At 37.2% G+C, this 16,814-nt stretch overlaps 1 protein-coding gene across 5 annotated transcripts in view; it reads left to right on the plus strand.

The window, feature by feature from the left end:
• The window catches only part of rbms3 (RNA binding motif, single stranded interacting protein), a 209,944-nt gene that overhangs the window by 41,396 nt on the left and 151,734 nt on the right, over positions 1 to 16,814 (plus strand). For 3 of the 5 annotated variants that reach the window (XM_077743455.1, XM_077743458.1, XM_077743453.1), the window contains one exon: positions 12,186 to 12,343. In XM_077743455.1, the coding sequence (XP_077599581.1) occupies positions 12,213 to 12,343 (131 nt within the window). In that variant the 5' untranslated portion in view covers positions 12,186 to 12,212. The remainder of the gene's footprint in view (positions 1 to 12,185; positions 12,344 to 16,814) is intronic. The other 2 variants (XM_077743457.1, XM_077743454.1) reach the window with 1 other exon arrangement.

The raw sequence follows: 16,814 nt of genomic DNA on the forward strand, positions 1-16,814 counted from the left end.
ATCTCACTTTCTTTACTGCTATTGATTCAGCTGGACAAAGCTAACAGTTTGAGGGTAATCCACTTTTTTTAGTCAAGCAAGTTCAAATCAATGTTACCTACTGCATCACTTCAACATGCTTTTGTGGCTCACTGTTTTGGTAATCAGTCTATAGCACTCTGGGGCCATTTTTGGTAGGGGAAATTTTGGGATGAAAAAAAATGGATTTAATAACCTGAAACAAGGCCACACAGACATACCATCAACGTTTTCAATGTATTAGATTGATATTAATTCTGCCCTGCCGGCCCACAAGGGCACAACTTAAATTATCTTGCGGGCCATTACGAAAAAACCCTGGCCCGGCGTGGCCATAGTTAAGAATCACTGCTCTAAACTATCACAAACAGACCATTTTTCTTCCTGCAGTTAATTAGTTCCGGCTGTCTTAAGCCTTCCTGCCACAACATTCAGCTTTGCGTTATGTGGGAACAGAAAAATGTGATTCAAATAGTTACTCTTTCTGGGGACATTATTTTGTTTTAAGCAGTAGTAGCACGAATTTAAAAGGCGGAACTAAAGATACATACTTGTCAATCTACATTATTAGGAGTGTTTAATGTGAGTGCTTCAGCAAAGTAATGAAGTTATCACAAGCCTTCTTGTCAGATACGACATAATACATCTGAATTAATTTTCTTAAACTTTGCAGTCATTTATTGATTTGGATGTGTAGCCGTGAACTTAGCCTTGACTACATGTTTGTGTATATGTTATTGTATCACTAAAGAGAAAGTGACCTTAAACTGTTCACGAATACGTATTGAAAATATACTGACCAGCCACAACATTAGGAACACTTTCAAAAACCAATTAGCCAATAACATTTATTCATTTTCAGAACCGCTTTATTGTCACAAAGGTTGTGTTACCAAAACAGGATTAAGGTTCATTAGATTATATTTAAAATGCAGTCCACGAGCACTACAAACTTTTCAGGGTATGCTGTGGAATCCCATACATGTTCCAACGTAAAATCCATTGTTTTGCTAGTAGAAATCTATAGAAATCAAATTAATAGTTTTGGAGTGAAACTGGTATCTTCCTCTTCTAGCGTTTTAGCAGAAATTTAGATTACATTTCACTGGAGTTGTTCATTCTTGCTTATTCTAATTGATGTAGTGCAGTACTATTTCAAACCTCTTCACATATTTTTGACCTATCACTGAGAAGGCAGAAGTGTAAACCAATTTCACACTTGCCATCATAATTTTTTTTATCTTGCTCACTCATTGATATCAGCGTATCTTGTGATAGGTAAAAAAACACAAGGAAACACATTGAAAGCAACCTTTAAATACCACGAGAAGCTGACGTCTTGTGCTGTATTGTTGTATTATATTATTTTGAAAATGGAACTCGATCAGTGGATGTTGCTTATATGTGCTTTTGAATTATATGGTTAATTTCTTCTAAATTGTTCATCTAAAAAAGACACGGTGTCAAATAAACATTGACTTCCGGTAGGCAATAACCAACAAACTCTTAGGTTGTCCCTTCCCAATTACGTCCTTATTTATGAATCCAAGTGCTTCTGACCTTCTGAAAGAGGAGACATAAATTTGTTTGTCTGGCAAACAGTGTAACAAATGGCATTTTGCCACAGCTCAAACTTCCTCTTTATATCAATCCATCCCTTGTCCCTTTTGGCCCCCTTCCCGACAGGCTCCACATTCCAGCAATAACTCTTCTCACCTGGTCAGCTGGAGCAGTCACTCATGACTGTTGGGCCTCCTGGCCGTGCAAACAAAGATTAGAGCAGTTGACATTCAAAGCCAGATCCATGGATTTTCTATTCCAAAAACAAAATGCTTCTAAATTGCTACATTTACATGCCAGTCAGTACATTTTATTTTTTTATAATTGCAACTTTGGCACTATGCACGGTCAAAAAGACATCATTAACTTTTTGTTGAAATTGGAAAATAGCCATTTTTCGAAAAAGGAATATAGCTATATCCTGAAATTCTGTCGTTGCACTTAAGATTTTAGCGACAAAGTATGAAATGCAGGCTGTCCTAAAAAATAAATTGATTCATTTATTCATCTTCCGTAACCGCACATCCTCGTAAGGGCTGCAGGGTTTGCCGCAGCCTATCCCAGTTGACTTTGGGTGAAAGCCAGTCTACACCCTAGACTGGTTATGAGTCAGCCATAGGGTATACAGAGGGATAAACGACCATCCGCAGTCACATTCATACTGCCACCAGCGGGTTCGTTGTCTGACCGCATCGAAGCCAGGCGAGTGAACCTCTACACCAGGAGTTAGCAACCCAAAATGTCTGTAAATACATATTTCTGAATATACAGCTAAATCGCATGTAGATTACACCTTTGAAGAAATGGTCGTCTTTAGTTCTAACGACGGCAACAATTCAAAAACATACATTCAGCATGAGAAAATTTTTGAAATTTGTTTTAGTTGAATGGATTAGCCACCAAGATAAACTAAAATACCAGATTTATCATTAAGACATGCCAAAGAAAAGAAAGCTTCATTTTTTTAATCAAAATATATTTTTCCATTCAAATCTCACAAGAGTTTGCAATTTTCTTGCCCAAAACTAATTCCACGTAGTTTGCCGGAATATGACCTCATTCTGCTTTGCTTGGATTTCTTTATCAATGTCTTATTTCCTTGTGGACTAGAGATGACTTCATCGGGAAGTCAGAAATTCATTCACATTGTTCATTATTACAATGACCTAATTTAAATTAAAAAGGGGGAAAAAAACACCTGACCAGTGGCTATGGTGGGAAAGAACTCCGATTCAGCATGCCAAACTGAAAAATGAAATAGTTTGAAATGTATTAAACGACAAACATTACCTGTATCAACCAGAGAGGGTAAGATTATATAAATGAGGATTTTGGGCTAAAGTCATATGAGGTTCTGTAATTGACAGCTAGCAGATCATGGATACGCATACTCATTTATTGTTTTGAGCCACAGTTGACAAAAATCTTAGTTTGTTTTCTGAATATAGTTTAATTCCATTAACCATTTATAAGTTTTGGTCTGAGCAAGAGAAAGGGAAAACTTTCCATAAAGTCACAGCATTAATGGCTAACTTTGTGGTCAGAAACTTATCATAAATAGTATTTGAAAGGATGTGTGACAGTCTGACAACCTGACCAATATTAACTCATCAACAAAGCCCAAAATGGGGTGTTTAGGTAAATGTTGATGGCGCACTGTAGTTTGCCTTTTGACAGATTTAAAAACAAAAAAACAAGGTGATATCGATCGCAGATCGGTACTGCCTTTATACAATGGGTTGTGAGAACATTTTAGACGCACATTTACACCATGCTATCTCTCTCACAAAAGTAATGTCCGTTCTCCCATAATCTCACTATCTATTTTACACTCTACTCCTACATTGGCTAGCATGCAAACTGAACCAGCTGGCTATAATGATGACAAATCAACCCAAATATTTACGTCCACTGAGTTTCAATTTGGCTTTGCCCCAGCTCATGCAGTTTATATTCCGTATGACTGTCATAGCATTTGAAGCCAAAACGTTACACTCACTCTTCACAAGTACATTACAGCTTCTTTTATGTTACCTAAACCTGGCTGACTGGTTGTTAATGTCTGCTGATAAATGATGATTATGGCTACTAAAGGTCCGGTATAAACATGGGATCTACATCATGCAGGGCCACTGTTCACTCTTTTATGAGCCAAAAAGTTAGATGGATCTTCAGATCAGATTTTATCAAATGAACTAACATCACTATGATTGGCTGGTCATCGATTCAGTGTCCTCTGCCTCGTACCCATAGTTGACTGGGATAGGCTCCAACACCCCCGTGACCCATGAGGATAAGCAGTTTCATAAAATGAATGAATGAACTAACATCAACATGTCGGGATCAGTGTTGGGCTTCAGAAATTGAAACACTATTACTTTGTTACTCCCCGAGGAAATTAAATGGGTGCATTATTAGTGTTTTTCCTAGTAACTTTTTTGACTAATTTAATTTAGAATTATTGTTAAAAAACTAATATATATTGTTCTTTGGTGACGTGTAACCTGGAAATGCATGTTTATGGGCATTTGTAATGTACTTAATGTTTCATTAAAATATGTTCTATGAAATGAGGACATTACTGCAAATTAAATGTGGCATTCCAAATAAAAACAATACAAAACACATTTATCAAAATTCTGCTATTTTGATGGTGGGACTGATTCATATAATGCACTAGATTATATATTCACCCCTTAACAAGAAGTTTCTATTAAAAAAAGAAAGCAGAATTGATGATCCAATTAATGAATCAAAAAGCTCACTTAAAACATTAGAGAATGAAAATCAAAAAAATTGAGCAGAATATGGCATATTTAACAAGAAATGTCTTTTTAAAAAAGCAGATTTAATGATCCATTTAATGAATCTCAAAAACATAAACTGATTAGTGGCAACTAACACAAAAGAATAATCTTATTCACTTTGTTTTGACTGTAGGTATCAAGAATTGCGCAGATCTGTGTCCCCTCCAGAGAAAAAAAATGTTTTTATTAGAGCACTGGGGCTTTGTATCCAGATACTTGACATGGAACATAACATATTTCTCTTATCTAGCCCAAAGCTTGTGCAAAAGTAGAGAAAGCCAACACGAGGAGCGAAAATAAAACAATAGTAGAACAAATAATGTGTATTTTAAATCTGTATAGATTTTTTTATAATTGGCCCCAAGAACTATTGTCCACTATTGCTGGCCGACCATTTTTGGGAAATGTGTTTTGTAGCAGAAGACCCAATGAGTAGTAGTAGTTTTAGGAAAAAAATGTTCTTTGTACTCCAACCTACCTTGCATTCTCTTTCTGTTATTCATTTCATTCTCTTGCACCTCCAGCTCTATCATTCCTGCCTTTTTTCCTGTGTCTCTCCCTTATGGAGAACATTTGGCCATAGAAGCAGAAGCGTAGTGTTCCCCAGTGACTCTGGGATGATTTACCATTCACGCCTCGAGCAATGGGTTTACCTCAACAATCGCATAAAAAAACTGGAGACAAAGGGATAAGACAAGAACGGCATTTTGCCTGTCTTTCACTCTCCCGCCCTCATCTTACGGTTTTGATATGCAGCTGGGATTGTCAAAACACGTGTTTAAGGGCTAAAGGTTTGGAAGCAACTATCCAGGATGGATGAGGGATTTGTGTTATTTCTGTGTTCCGAAGCTGCTGTGAATGCAGCGGAGCGCGGTGCGAGCTGTTAGTCCTGGCAGTTTGGAAAGGATGCCTCTGGGAATATGCTTGTCTTTTAAGAGTCTTTGCACAGACTTTGCCAGCATGAATTAATTTAACATGAGCAGGGAGGCATTTTTTTTCTTCTCTTCCATTTAAGTTTACTAGCTGTCATTGTTTATGGCAGGTTTCTTGTGTAGTATGTGTATGAGAAAGCACACACCAAGGAATACACAAAAAGACATTTTACATTTACAAAGCAATTGTATAGTGATGTTAGCATGAGCCGGATGAGAGGAGGAATATTGTTGAGTCTGGTCAGTTTTGTGATATTGACTGCATAGACCTGTCTGACCTTATGGTAGTACTATTCGAGGTCTCGCGGGCTCTCCTTGGCCTTCTATAAATCATGGCCAATTACAAAGCTGATGCTCAGTCAACTTCCCCTGAGCTATTACTGTACAGGAAGGAAGAGGGAAATAAAAGCCCCATCCAAGCTTTTTTTCACCAGGAACTGCAATTATTCCTTTTGTGTATGCAACAGGTCTAGTTTCTTTGCTTGATTATAAAATAATTGCATTTTTTTCACATTTGTGGACTTATACTTCACAATAAAAGTGAAGTTTACAACTCAAATATCCATATTAGCTGAGGAAAATTGGAATGAAGCAGCGGTGATAAGGAATAATATTACATATTTATAAAGTAAAATTATTCATTAGAGTTAATTGAAATACTGCATTATACATATGGAAGCCTAACTCGGGATTCGAAACGGGTACATCTCAATTTTGACAAAGATCTGCTACCCCCATTCATCTCACTCAGCCATGCTCTGTTTATTTCTCTCAACCATAAATATTAAACTGTAACAGTAAATACCCCCATGCACTATGTATTGCCCTGCTTGTCCTTACTGCATCATCGGACACCGTGGATGACGCTGACTTATAGTTATGGATTTGTTTTGACTTCTTCTGACAAAACTATCTATATAAACGTTGATAATTTTAAGACCAGTTTCATCACCCAATTTAACATCGTCGTCACATTGCTCCGTTCTGTGTATAAAACTTCTTGATTTTCTTCGATCTTTATCGGTTCATTGTAACGTTTTGTATATCGTTCCTCTGTCTCCAACCTTCATCAATTCTGTCAATACGTGCCTTTTCAATACATTGTATTCATTTTTTGCATCCCCCAATCTTTTGTTTATACTCTTTTGGGAGACTTTTTGTAAATAATCTCTAGCATCAGCAGGGTTAACCTTCTCTCATTCCTTGCCCGCTTTCCCCCTCGTATGCAACAATTATGGATTAAGTAGTTAATTTAAATTTCAATTATATTTAGTAATGATTCAAAGCTATTTAAAGCTACCTTGCCTTGTGTGAATCCCAAAGTGGCGACAGTATGGCACAGCTGCAAACTTAAAAATTAAATGGCAAGCCACCTAAAATGATTGACAGGGTAGGGAAACCACTAACCAGAAAAGCATATAAGAAGCCCATGGTAACTCAAATGGAATTTAGGGTTCTGAACAAGACGAAACTGTTTTTATTTTAAGTAATCACGGGTTATTTCCTGGTACTTAAAAATAACAAAAAAATCCATCAGTACATTTGTGTGTATGTTATTTTTTTTTTGCAATGGATTCTTGTCAACATTTCAACTTCACTTGTATCTTATGCGAGAAGGTAATATTTAATATCTAAAGGCTTCACTATAAACAGTAGTGTTTGTATTCGGAGAGACAAGGAAATCAAAGAATTGCAGTGTTTGAGAGAGGGTGAAAACTAGTGTGTGTGAATTGCTAGTTATGACACTTCAAAACTCTAGGAGGTAAATGAGAAAAACCTCCATTCTCTCGTCTCCTTACCCAGCTGTGACATTCTTGTACAGACTCTTGCTGGGGATCCAATTTGTGGCACAGTATTTTCTACGAGTAGAATGCTTTACACAGCTCTAATTTAGTGAGTGAGCAATGCAGGGGAGATTCAGAGCTTCTGTCACATACTAGGAAATATTTGTGAGTCGTTTAAGTATGATAACTCTAATGAATGTTATTCTCTAGCTGAGCTGTACATTCACAGGCTGAATTGAGAAAGTAATTAATTCCCATTTCAACCCATTATGAATTTATTTTTATTGGCTGGTGACATGTTTTACCGCCTCTTGCCCATTGTTACATGGGATATTCAAAAGCATTCCTGCTACACCCTCATGAGGGTAAGGTGTACAGAAATTGATTGCTAAAGAATGAACTATTTGAGTGATTGACAAGCCTTGTATACTTTTTTGGGCCCCAACAAAAACCCTCTCTACCTCCAGTTTGAACTTGTATGGAAAAATCTCCCTGGAAACATGAAAAAACAACTGTTCCTTATTTAAGGATGAGATCACTATCATGCATTTTTAATCCCAGGGGACTTGTACCCCCACCCCCTCTCTATCTTTAACCTTTGATAACCTTGCTCTTTGCCTCACACCCAGCAATGTAAGTAATAGGCTGCACTTGACCCTCAATGCCTCATTTTGTAAGATTTCAGCTTCTGACCTTAAAAAATGAAAGCAAATCGATAGGGCGGGACACATGAATTCCAAAGCCCAGGATGTAAGCCAAGACTATAGCCAAGGGAGGAAGAGGGGGAGGAGGAGGGCCTAGCATATTAGTGGGGCTAAAACAAAGAAAGCGTGAGAACGGGGGAAAAGCTCTCAATTAACCTTCAGCACCAACATCAACTTTGAGAGGTATTTGCGGTTTGAGTGTTATTTTTCTGTCACGTACTATTATGTATAATATTATGAGGATAACAAACTCCAGTGGACAAATATGTTAGTAAAAATAATTTCAAAGCAACAGTGTAAGAGGCAATGCTTAGATGCAGACGCATAACCAGATTACACACACCCACAGGTCCCCTTTACTTATAAAAGCCAGCACTTTTACATCTTTTATTCAGGTTGGTACTCTGTAAAAATTGAGTGTGCAGCAAAGTAGTGTTACATACCAGAGATGGAGTGGCTCCGTGAAATGGCATAAAGCTGTGACAGAGATATGAAGTATCAGACGATGGAGTTTCGTAGTGCATTATTTAATATAGCTCACTGGCAAGTGCCGACCTTGTCAGATATCTAATTAAATGATTTGTGTGTTGCTTTGTGAAAGCAAGATCAATATGGGGTCATCCATATCATTTTGATAAATTAATTCTGTGGTATACAAACTGTACATGTGAGTCATAATCATTATTTTCTTCCAACTTCTCTGAAAGTGCCCCACATTGGAATTACAACGTGAAACACATTATTCACAATCACCGGCTGAATGTTAACAAAAAGACACTAGGGTCCAGTTGTCTTAATCTTAAGAGCAGTGTCACTTAACAGCTTCATAGTGCTTTCTCCATCGATACATATGAATAAAGGGTAGAATTAGAGCAAGATGAGAGCAGTGGGGAACATGACTTACCTCCTCTAGGGGTTGCCGAGACCATAACAATTTTCTAGATTTATGTATTACTCAAATTTAAGAGGTGTATGTCTGAACTCTTTGATCGTCGTTGCCTTGTCAATTTTATTTTTAAATGGTAAGGAGTGATGAAAGGCTGAATGCTGCTTCATTGTCAATTACGAAGTACTTGGAAAGCATTTTTCTGCTGCAGAAAATATAGCTTTTTAAAAAAAACAACCATATTTTGTGTCCAAGTAGTAAAAAAATAGAACAATTATTCTTTTGACTTTTTCCTTTGTTAGATTGTTATACAAGTGGATGTAAATTAAGTATTTAAACATATTACCCTGTGGGTTGAAAAAAAATATAGTCCTTTTCAATTTGCTTTTGGCATTGATTAGTATCATGTGATTGTAAAAGATTTTTTTTTAAATGTATTTTTAGGATGCAGGGTACAATCAGATTGCAGAGGCCAGGTTAAAGAGGCACTGAACCTTTTAAACTTAATCATCCCTATAGATGACATTTTAGTTCATCGTTCTTTCTTTTATTTCTCTGTTTTCACTTGACATTAAATGTTGGGCCATCGTGTGTGTTTGTGTATGTGCGTGCCCAACCCTGCGAGTAGATGGCTATTAGTTCCACTTTGCTCAGCATGGTAATTGGCTGTCCATTGATGGACGTGGCTCCCTCTTCACGCTCGGTGGACCCCGACACTTTGTCTGAGGACTCGGAGGCGACACGCTGGCATGGCGCACGCGCTTAAAATAGCGCATCAAATCAGCCATGCTCCAGTGACTGCTGCTAACATGTGGGGAAGAATGGAGAGCTAATGGTGTGTGAGTTTATTTGCGTGTTAAACTGTGCGCCTGTGTGCGTGTGTAAAGAACTCCGTAGGTTACTAAGGTTCTCTCTAAGGAGGGCAATGGGTTAACTAGAGGTGAGATTTAGTTACGTGAACTCCCCGCCTATTTCTTTCCTCTTACCATCCATCATTCCAGAGCGCATTTGTGTCTTGTATCTTCTTATTCTTCTTTAATTGCTCTTTTGCGCTTATGCCCAACGGGTCCTGATTCTCCTTCGATGTCAGTATGTGCTGTTTTCTTGCAATATAGATATAAATAGCGGCAAGCTGGAAAACCTCCCTCATGTAACATGCAGCAATTCCTAACAGCACAACCAGCCCATCATTAGAAAGATTCCGTGCATTTTGTAAGATGAAGCTAAACACGAAATTCCACACATTAACAAAATGAGGTGTTCACTTTGAAATATGTTGCATATTAATTAGTCTTCAGAAGTTGGAATGTTTCCATGGTAATGTAGTGGATTGGTTTTGTAGCTAGGATGGGTAAGAAACGGTCACAAAGTCCTTATTCTTCCATTTTCTGAACAGCTTATCCTCACAAATGTCGCTGGGGGTGCTGGGGTCTATCTTGGGCTCCACGCCCCAGGCGGGGGACACCTTAAATTGGTGGACAGCCATTCGCAGAGCACTAGGAGACACACAACCATTCGTGTTCACACTTATATCTAGGGGAAATTATGAGTCTTCTACCAGCCTACCCTGCATGTTTTGGGGATGTGGGGGAGGAAACCAGACTACTTCGAGAAAAGCAATGCAAACATCACTCGAACTCTCGTTCAAGAACTGTGAGACCGACTATCCATTCGGTCACCGGGCTGCCACAAAGTTCTTAATTCAATGAACATATTTATTTTGCCATTAAACACAATAACCTAATGGAGTTGCAAACATTAGCATATATTTTTTAACTGGAAAACAATAACCTGAGATTGGCTGCCAACTGCTTCAGGGTGTCCCATGCCACTGCCCATAGTTTGCTGCGATATGGTTCATAAAATTAATGAATGGATGAAAAAGAGTGAAAATTCAGCATAGTGACTAAATTGCATCATTTAATTTCCGTTCTTAAACGCGCTGGCTAAAGCAGTAATGTAGTCTTTGTAACAGACAGACATTAAATAATGTAATATATGTTTTATTGGCGAGCAATAACATAAACTTAGTTTGACTATCAAATAGAGACTATAAAATGAAATTTGAATGCACAAAAGCAGTGCGCTGGGAAAGTCAGATGTGTGTTGCAGTTTTGAAATTCATTCATTTATCCATTCACCACTGAAAAGATCAGCTGCACAGAAGATGACTAAATGAACTATGTGACTATTAATGATGTAGGTTAAGACAATGATGTCTGTTCCCATCAAAATGTAATCTTGAGGCATTAAAAAAGTAAGTCATAACAACCAAAACTTAATTTATTTTAAAGAAATTCTTTTTACATGCATTAGTATAAATGAGAAATTCTTTTTTTGTAGAAAAGGTTAAATTCACCCAATGTAAGAAAGTACAGTATAACTTCACCATATAAGTGAATATTTTGGTAAAGAATTTGGTCAACTTTAATGTAACTTTTGGAAACTTCACTATAATATGGCTAGTCGAAATTATGCAAGAAAACTGGATTTCTCAAGACTTAAAATCTTAATCCTACACTGAAAGAGAAGCCACAGGTGTCCAAGTTGTATTATGGGATATTTAGACTAAAATATTTGCAGCTCATTAGCCAGTAAAAACCACAAACTGTTTAAGCTTCACTGGACTACTATAAGCCGCTGAGTTAAAGGATGTGTGTTAAAAGCAGCTAATAGTCAGAAAATTATGGTATTTGCTGACCCTACTCCACAGTTTCTCTATTTTTAAGACTGTCCCTACTTTTTTAACTAAGATGGCATGATTTTCGACAATGCTCCAAGGCTGTCCTAATCCTACTACATTACCCGATGTCTTATAATGATTCTGTTGGCAAATATTTACAACATCAACCTTATTTTTCTTCGCCCATCAATAACACTGAGTGAGATGCATGGTGTTATTCTAAATATCTTACCTCCCATACTGGAAGTTTGATTTGCATAAATGGTGTATTTACATTATAGCCAACTGTACATATACAGTAATGTTCCAGTTACATTTTATGTGTCCCAGTGAACTGATAAACAGTATTAGTATTCATCTTTTTATTTTATTGTTTTTTGGTGAATTAAAGTCATGGAGAAGTAGGTCGTATCCCGGCTGACTTAGCAGGGAACATCATGGCACATATTCATACCTCAGCTTTGTAATAATAAAAAAAAAAAACATGTATGTGACCCAGGCCTCACAGTTCTGAAATCGAGAGTTCAATCCCAGGTTCAGACGTTTCTTTGTGGAGTTGGAATGTTGTGTGGGTTTTCACTGGTCGTTTATTTCCTTGTGTCCTGCAATTGGCTGGCCACCAATTCAGGGTGTCCGTAGTTGGCTGAGATAGGCTCTAACATCCCCTGTGACACTTGTGAAGATAAGCAATACTCAAAATGAACACATAAATGTATGTGACCTATTGGAGACAAAAGGAAAAATGCATGACAAATTCATTTTATACTGGCAGGTTATTAATTTAAAATGTTTATTTTTTTCCCTTTCCCAGCAGCCCTATGCTCCACCCCCTCATCCCATGGCTCCTCCCAGCCCCAGCACCAACAGCTGCAGCCATGGAGCGGCAGAGCAGCTGAGTAAGACCAACCTGTACATCCGCGGCCTGCCACCTGGGACAACTGACCAGGACCTCATCAAGCTCTGTCAACCGTATGTACTGGAAACACCTTCATTTCTCTTTACTGATATTTAGATCTGTCTATATATGGCTTGGTTTCTGACTACCAATTTGAACCATATTCCAATTTAAGTCGATTTCTTTTTAAAGTCAATAAAACATATACGGCCTATAAATTTAAACGCACTTGCTCGTTCTAATAGGACACGATACCGTCACATTTTTAAATTACCTATTCATTGATTGCCTTTGTTGGAGCATTTATATGACATTCTTTTTATATTATGGTTGACATTTGCTGTTATATAGAACTGCTCTGCATCACCATAAGAGATGATCATATAATTCTGTTTATTTTATAAAACTATTTCTAAATTAACCCATAGTAAATTTTGAGTGAGCCCCAATGAAAGGCATGTATTTTTTTTCTTTGAAAATCATGTACTTGCATCAACATTAAACTATTACAGGTTTTAATCTGAAAACAAACAATGATCTCAGGTTTACAAATAGCAAAATGTCAGATATTATGATTTTTGGTTCAATTAAAAAAAACGCTGTAGCTGTCTACAAATCACCAGTTGAAATGTGAATTGCATACTTACCCATACTTTCCTTTAAATACTTTACATACTACATACTATATTATAGTTGCTAACTGATAATCATTTAATGATTTAAATATCCTGATTTGTAATTGTCTCCCATATTTATGAAATGTTGGAAACGATGAAATACTGAATACAATTTAGTTCATCAGCCACAAACATACTTTACATAGTCTTGCCCCATTTCTATGTGCACGTAGCCATCTAACTCTGCTTTAAGTGCATCTTGATGGTCTTATACCACAAGCTGTGCACTGTGTAGGTCAATTGCAAATTGGGAAGCTATCAGTTTTGCAATCTCTTTGTGGTTCCAATTTGAAGGTTTAGTTGTGTTACTGTCTCTTCTCTCTCTCTTGAGATTCATCTGGCTCTATTATTGTCAGTTGCATTACCTTTTTGGTGTGTACCAGGTGTCGTCTATCACTATAAGATGAATTAAATGCACCCTGTAACACGTAAATGGATCTCAGGCTAGATAATGAAATGAACATGAATGAAATGCACTTGGAGGTTTTGTGAAGCAAAGAGCAGACATTAGTAGGCTGTAGATCAAGATCAAATTGCACTATGCAGTAAATGTGACACAATTTCCTTTCATTTGATATCCTATTGCAAAAATGTTTCTTGATGGCTATTTAAATGTTACTGTCTGTAAAAAGGCCATTCTTATCTGAAAAACCAGCATGGATCAAGTTATTGTTTTGCAGTACTGTACTCAACTGCTATTCCTCACCAGAGGTCACTACTTCATAGTCAGTATTCTCTGTATTATAAATACAACTTCTCACAAAATTTGGGAGCTGTTTTGATAAAGATTTTGATGGTGTTTTTCACTGAGGTTGTGGGAAACTCAAAATCAAGCTTTAAAAGCTTAAAAAAGAAAAATCCTAATGTAACATAAATCTAAACCTTAATTCTGCGTCTTAAATGAAGGTCCGTAATTTGCTTCATTCAAGTGTCCTAAGCCTGTCAAGATAAAACGTACAATTAAGCACCCTCTTTTAATGGGACAGACAAGTGAAATGTTTGTGTACGGGCAATTAGAAAGTTAATTATCCTATAGGAAAGTATGTGCCCTTTAAGAACATCCAAAAGCCATAAAATGCCACTCCAGTTAGAGTTTGAGTATATTATTTTAATTCATTTAGTTATATTTTAACACGCAGTTGCTGTATGTGATATTGTGTGGTATTTTATAGGTATGGCACTGTTTCAGACATATATTTTGAGGTAAATATAAAAATTGGTTCTGGGATTCAGCCCCCTAAATTATCAGTCCTCAAATTACCTCTCAAAAGCAAACACCTTGTTAGAACCACAACTTTATTTGAGAGAAGTTTTTTTTTTTACATTTTTTTTTAGAATTCTGCACATGAAAAATGTTCTTCCTACTTTCATTTATTGATATATTCATTTTTTAAACATAACAGTATGCTGAAAATTATATAGAACCACATAAACATAACTGTGCCATTTGGCAGGGAGGGCAATCACAAATCAAACAAGGCACTAAAATATACAATACAAATTATATCATATAGTTAGTGATTTTTCTATAGACGACCCTTATAGAAAAACCTATTGTTGTTTCCTTCACAAAATGTAATTAAGTTCTCTCAAAACCATTTTGATAAAACTAAAATGCAATTACCAACCAACTAAAGGTCATGCACAATCCTGAAATACAAAAGGTCATGTTCACTGTGAAGGCACAATTACACTGTGACCAACTTTTTGTTGTGAATTTTAGAGGCTACACAAAAGTCCTCTAACGGTTTTGCAAAATGTTCTTGATAGAGAAAATACACCAGCCCCCCTGCACAAAGCCCACCAAAGCTTAATAATGTTTAGATTGGACCACATCCCAGAGGAATCACAGACCAAGACCTCATCAAGCTCAAACACACACTCAAAGTGGTGTGTCTCTCTATGAAATTTTTGTTTGTTCACATACAGATATAAAAGTCATCAAATACACTCGAGAAGCCCTGTTCATGTTTTTAGCATGGAGGAAGGGCTTGAGTGGGAAGGCCTACAGATTGTGAAATACAAGCTTCAAAATGGCTTGGTTATATATCTAGAAAAATGTTTGTAGTACTGAACAAAAAATATTTTGAGACAGGAACATGTTCAGTGTTGACACAGTAAACATGTTTGAAGTCATGCAGTGTTTTTTTATACTGACCAATACACACAAAGAAGTGGAAAGCAAGCATATTACTTATCATATCATTAAGAGATACCAGTAAATGTCTCATCTCATCTCATTTTCTGAACAGCTTTATTCTCACTAGGGTCGCGGGGTGGTGCTGGAGCCTATCCCAGCTGACTTCGGGCCATAGGCGGGGGAGACCCTGAATTGGTGGCCAGTCAATTGCAGGGTACAAGTAGACAAACAACCATTCATGCCTAGGGGCAATTCGGTGTCCAATCAGCCTCCCATGCTTGTCTTTGGAATGTGGGAGGAAACTGGAGTACCCGGAGAAAACCCACGTCGGTCAGAGGAGAACATGCATACTCCACACAGGTGGACCGACCTAGACTTGAACCCAAGATTCCAAAGCCGTGAGGCCGAGGTGTTAACCACTTCAGCCGCCAGGTTATGTCACCAAATATTATTCATTATGATTTATTTATCATTAATTGAATAATGTCTGTCCTAATAATTTTGCTTGTCTGAAAGGGTAATAATTCCTGGGCGGTTTAACACATTTTATGTACATATAAACCACAAAACCTTCTATGTGACGTCTTTAGTATTCGTTATCACTATCACCTGTGCTCATGTGTATCAATGGGTAGGTGTGTGTGTATCTGTTGTCACAAAATGGTTGTGCTTGTAAGTAGTGTTTTTTTCTTGTGTCTAAACATTCTTGTCTCCATTATCAGAGATCTTAAAAATTTACATTTTGTATACATAAATATACTCTGAGCAACGTTTTTCACATATAGGACATGTCTAGGTTCCCTCAAAAGACTGTGTAGGTGTGAGTGCTTTTAGCTTTGAATAAGACTTGAAATATATTGATAAATTATTGATGTGGTAATTCAAAAGCCATCAGGAATTTTAGCATGTTGCCATTTAATTGATACTTCCCCCCTCCTTGACTGTCAGGGATCTGCCTAACTACCCTCCAGTGGACCATCATCTGCTCCAAACATCTTTCTTTTTTGCAAACCCCATGGTTCTCTCTATGTTTTCTTTAAACGTACCCTTAAGGTTGCTCAAGGTCTGCTGTGCCAATAAAATTCAATGCCACTGAAACTAATTAGCCATGGAGTGTTCTAGTGGCAAGAGGATTGTAGGATTCGACTAAAGGTCAGTATCTGCAGTCAGTAGCACTACTTCTAACAGCCAACAAATCCAGATCGTCAGCTCCACAATGTTAAACATTAGTGCTGACTAAAATTGGCACAAGAGTTTTCGGATATTAAAAACTTTCTATTAGCTGGCTAAGCTGTTTTTTTCTCTTATCAGTGTCACGGGCTTGTCTGCCATTCCCAAAATCCGTGTTGTTATGTGTGTGTAAGAGCGAGGCAGCATGAAACCAAGTTGTTGCATCCCACACAGAAAAGAGGACCCTGCCATTCTAGTTGCCGCTATCTCAAAGGCAGGCATACCACTACTTAACTGATGCATTCTTGACAGCGGGCCATGCTCCCAAAGGCTTTGAAAGATGCCAAGAAAAGCATTTAAAACTGTGGTTGGACCCCTTCTGCTCTGTACTGTAATTTTTCACTGCCACATTCTTGGCACATTTTCATTAAAACCCTAAAGTTCAATTTTTTTCCTGGAAGAAAGGACCTTTCAATTTCTAAATTATGTATTAAAACAACCAAATATAATTAAAGTGTGTTGTTTAGTTACCACAAACACAGTATTACACTTTCATCC

Source organism: Stigmatopora nigra, chromosome 21 (assembly GCF_051989575.1).
Source record: "Stigmatopora nigra isolate UIUO_SnigA chromosome 21, RoL_Snig_1.1, whole genome shotgun sequence".
Lineage (NCBI taxonomy): Eukaryota > Metazoa > Chordata > Actinopteri > Syngnathiformes > Syngnathidae > Stigmatopora > Stigmatopora nigra.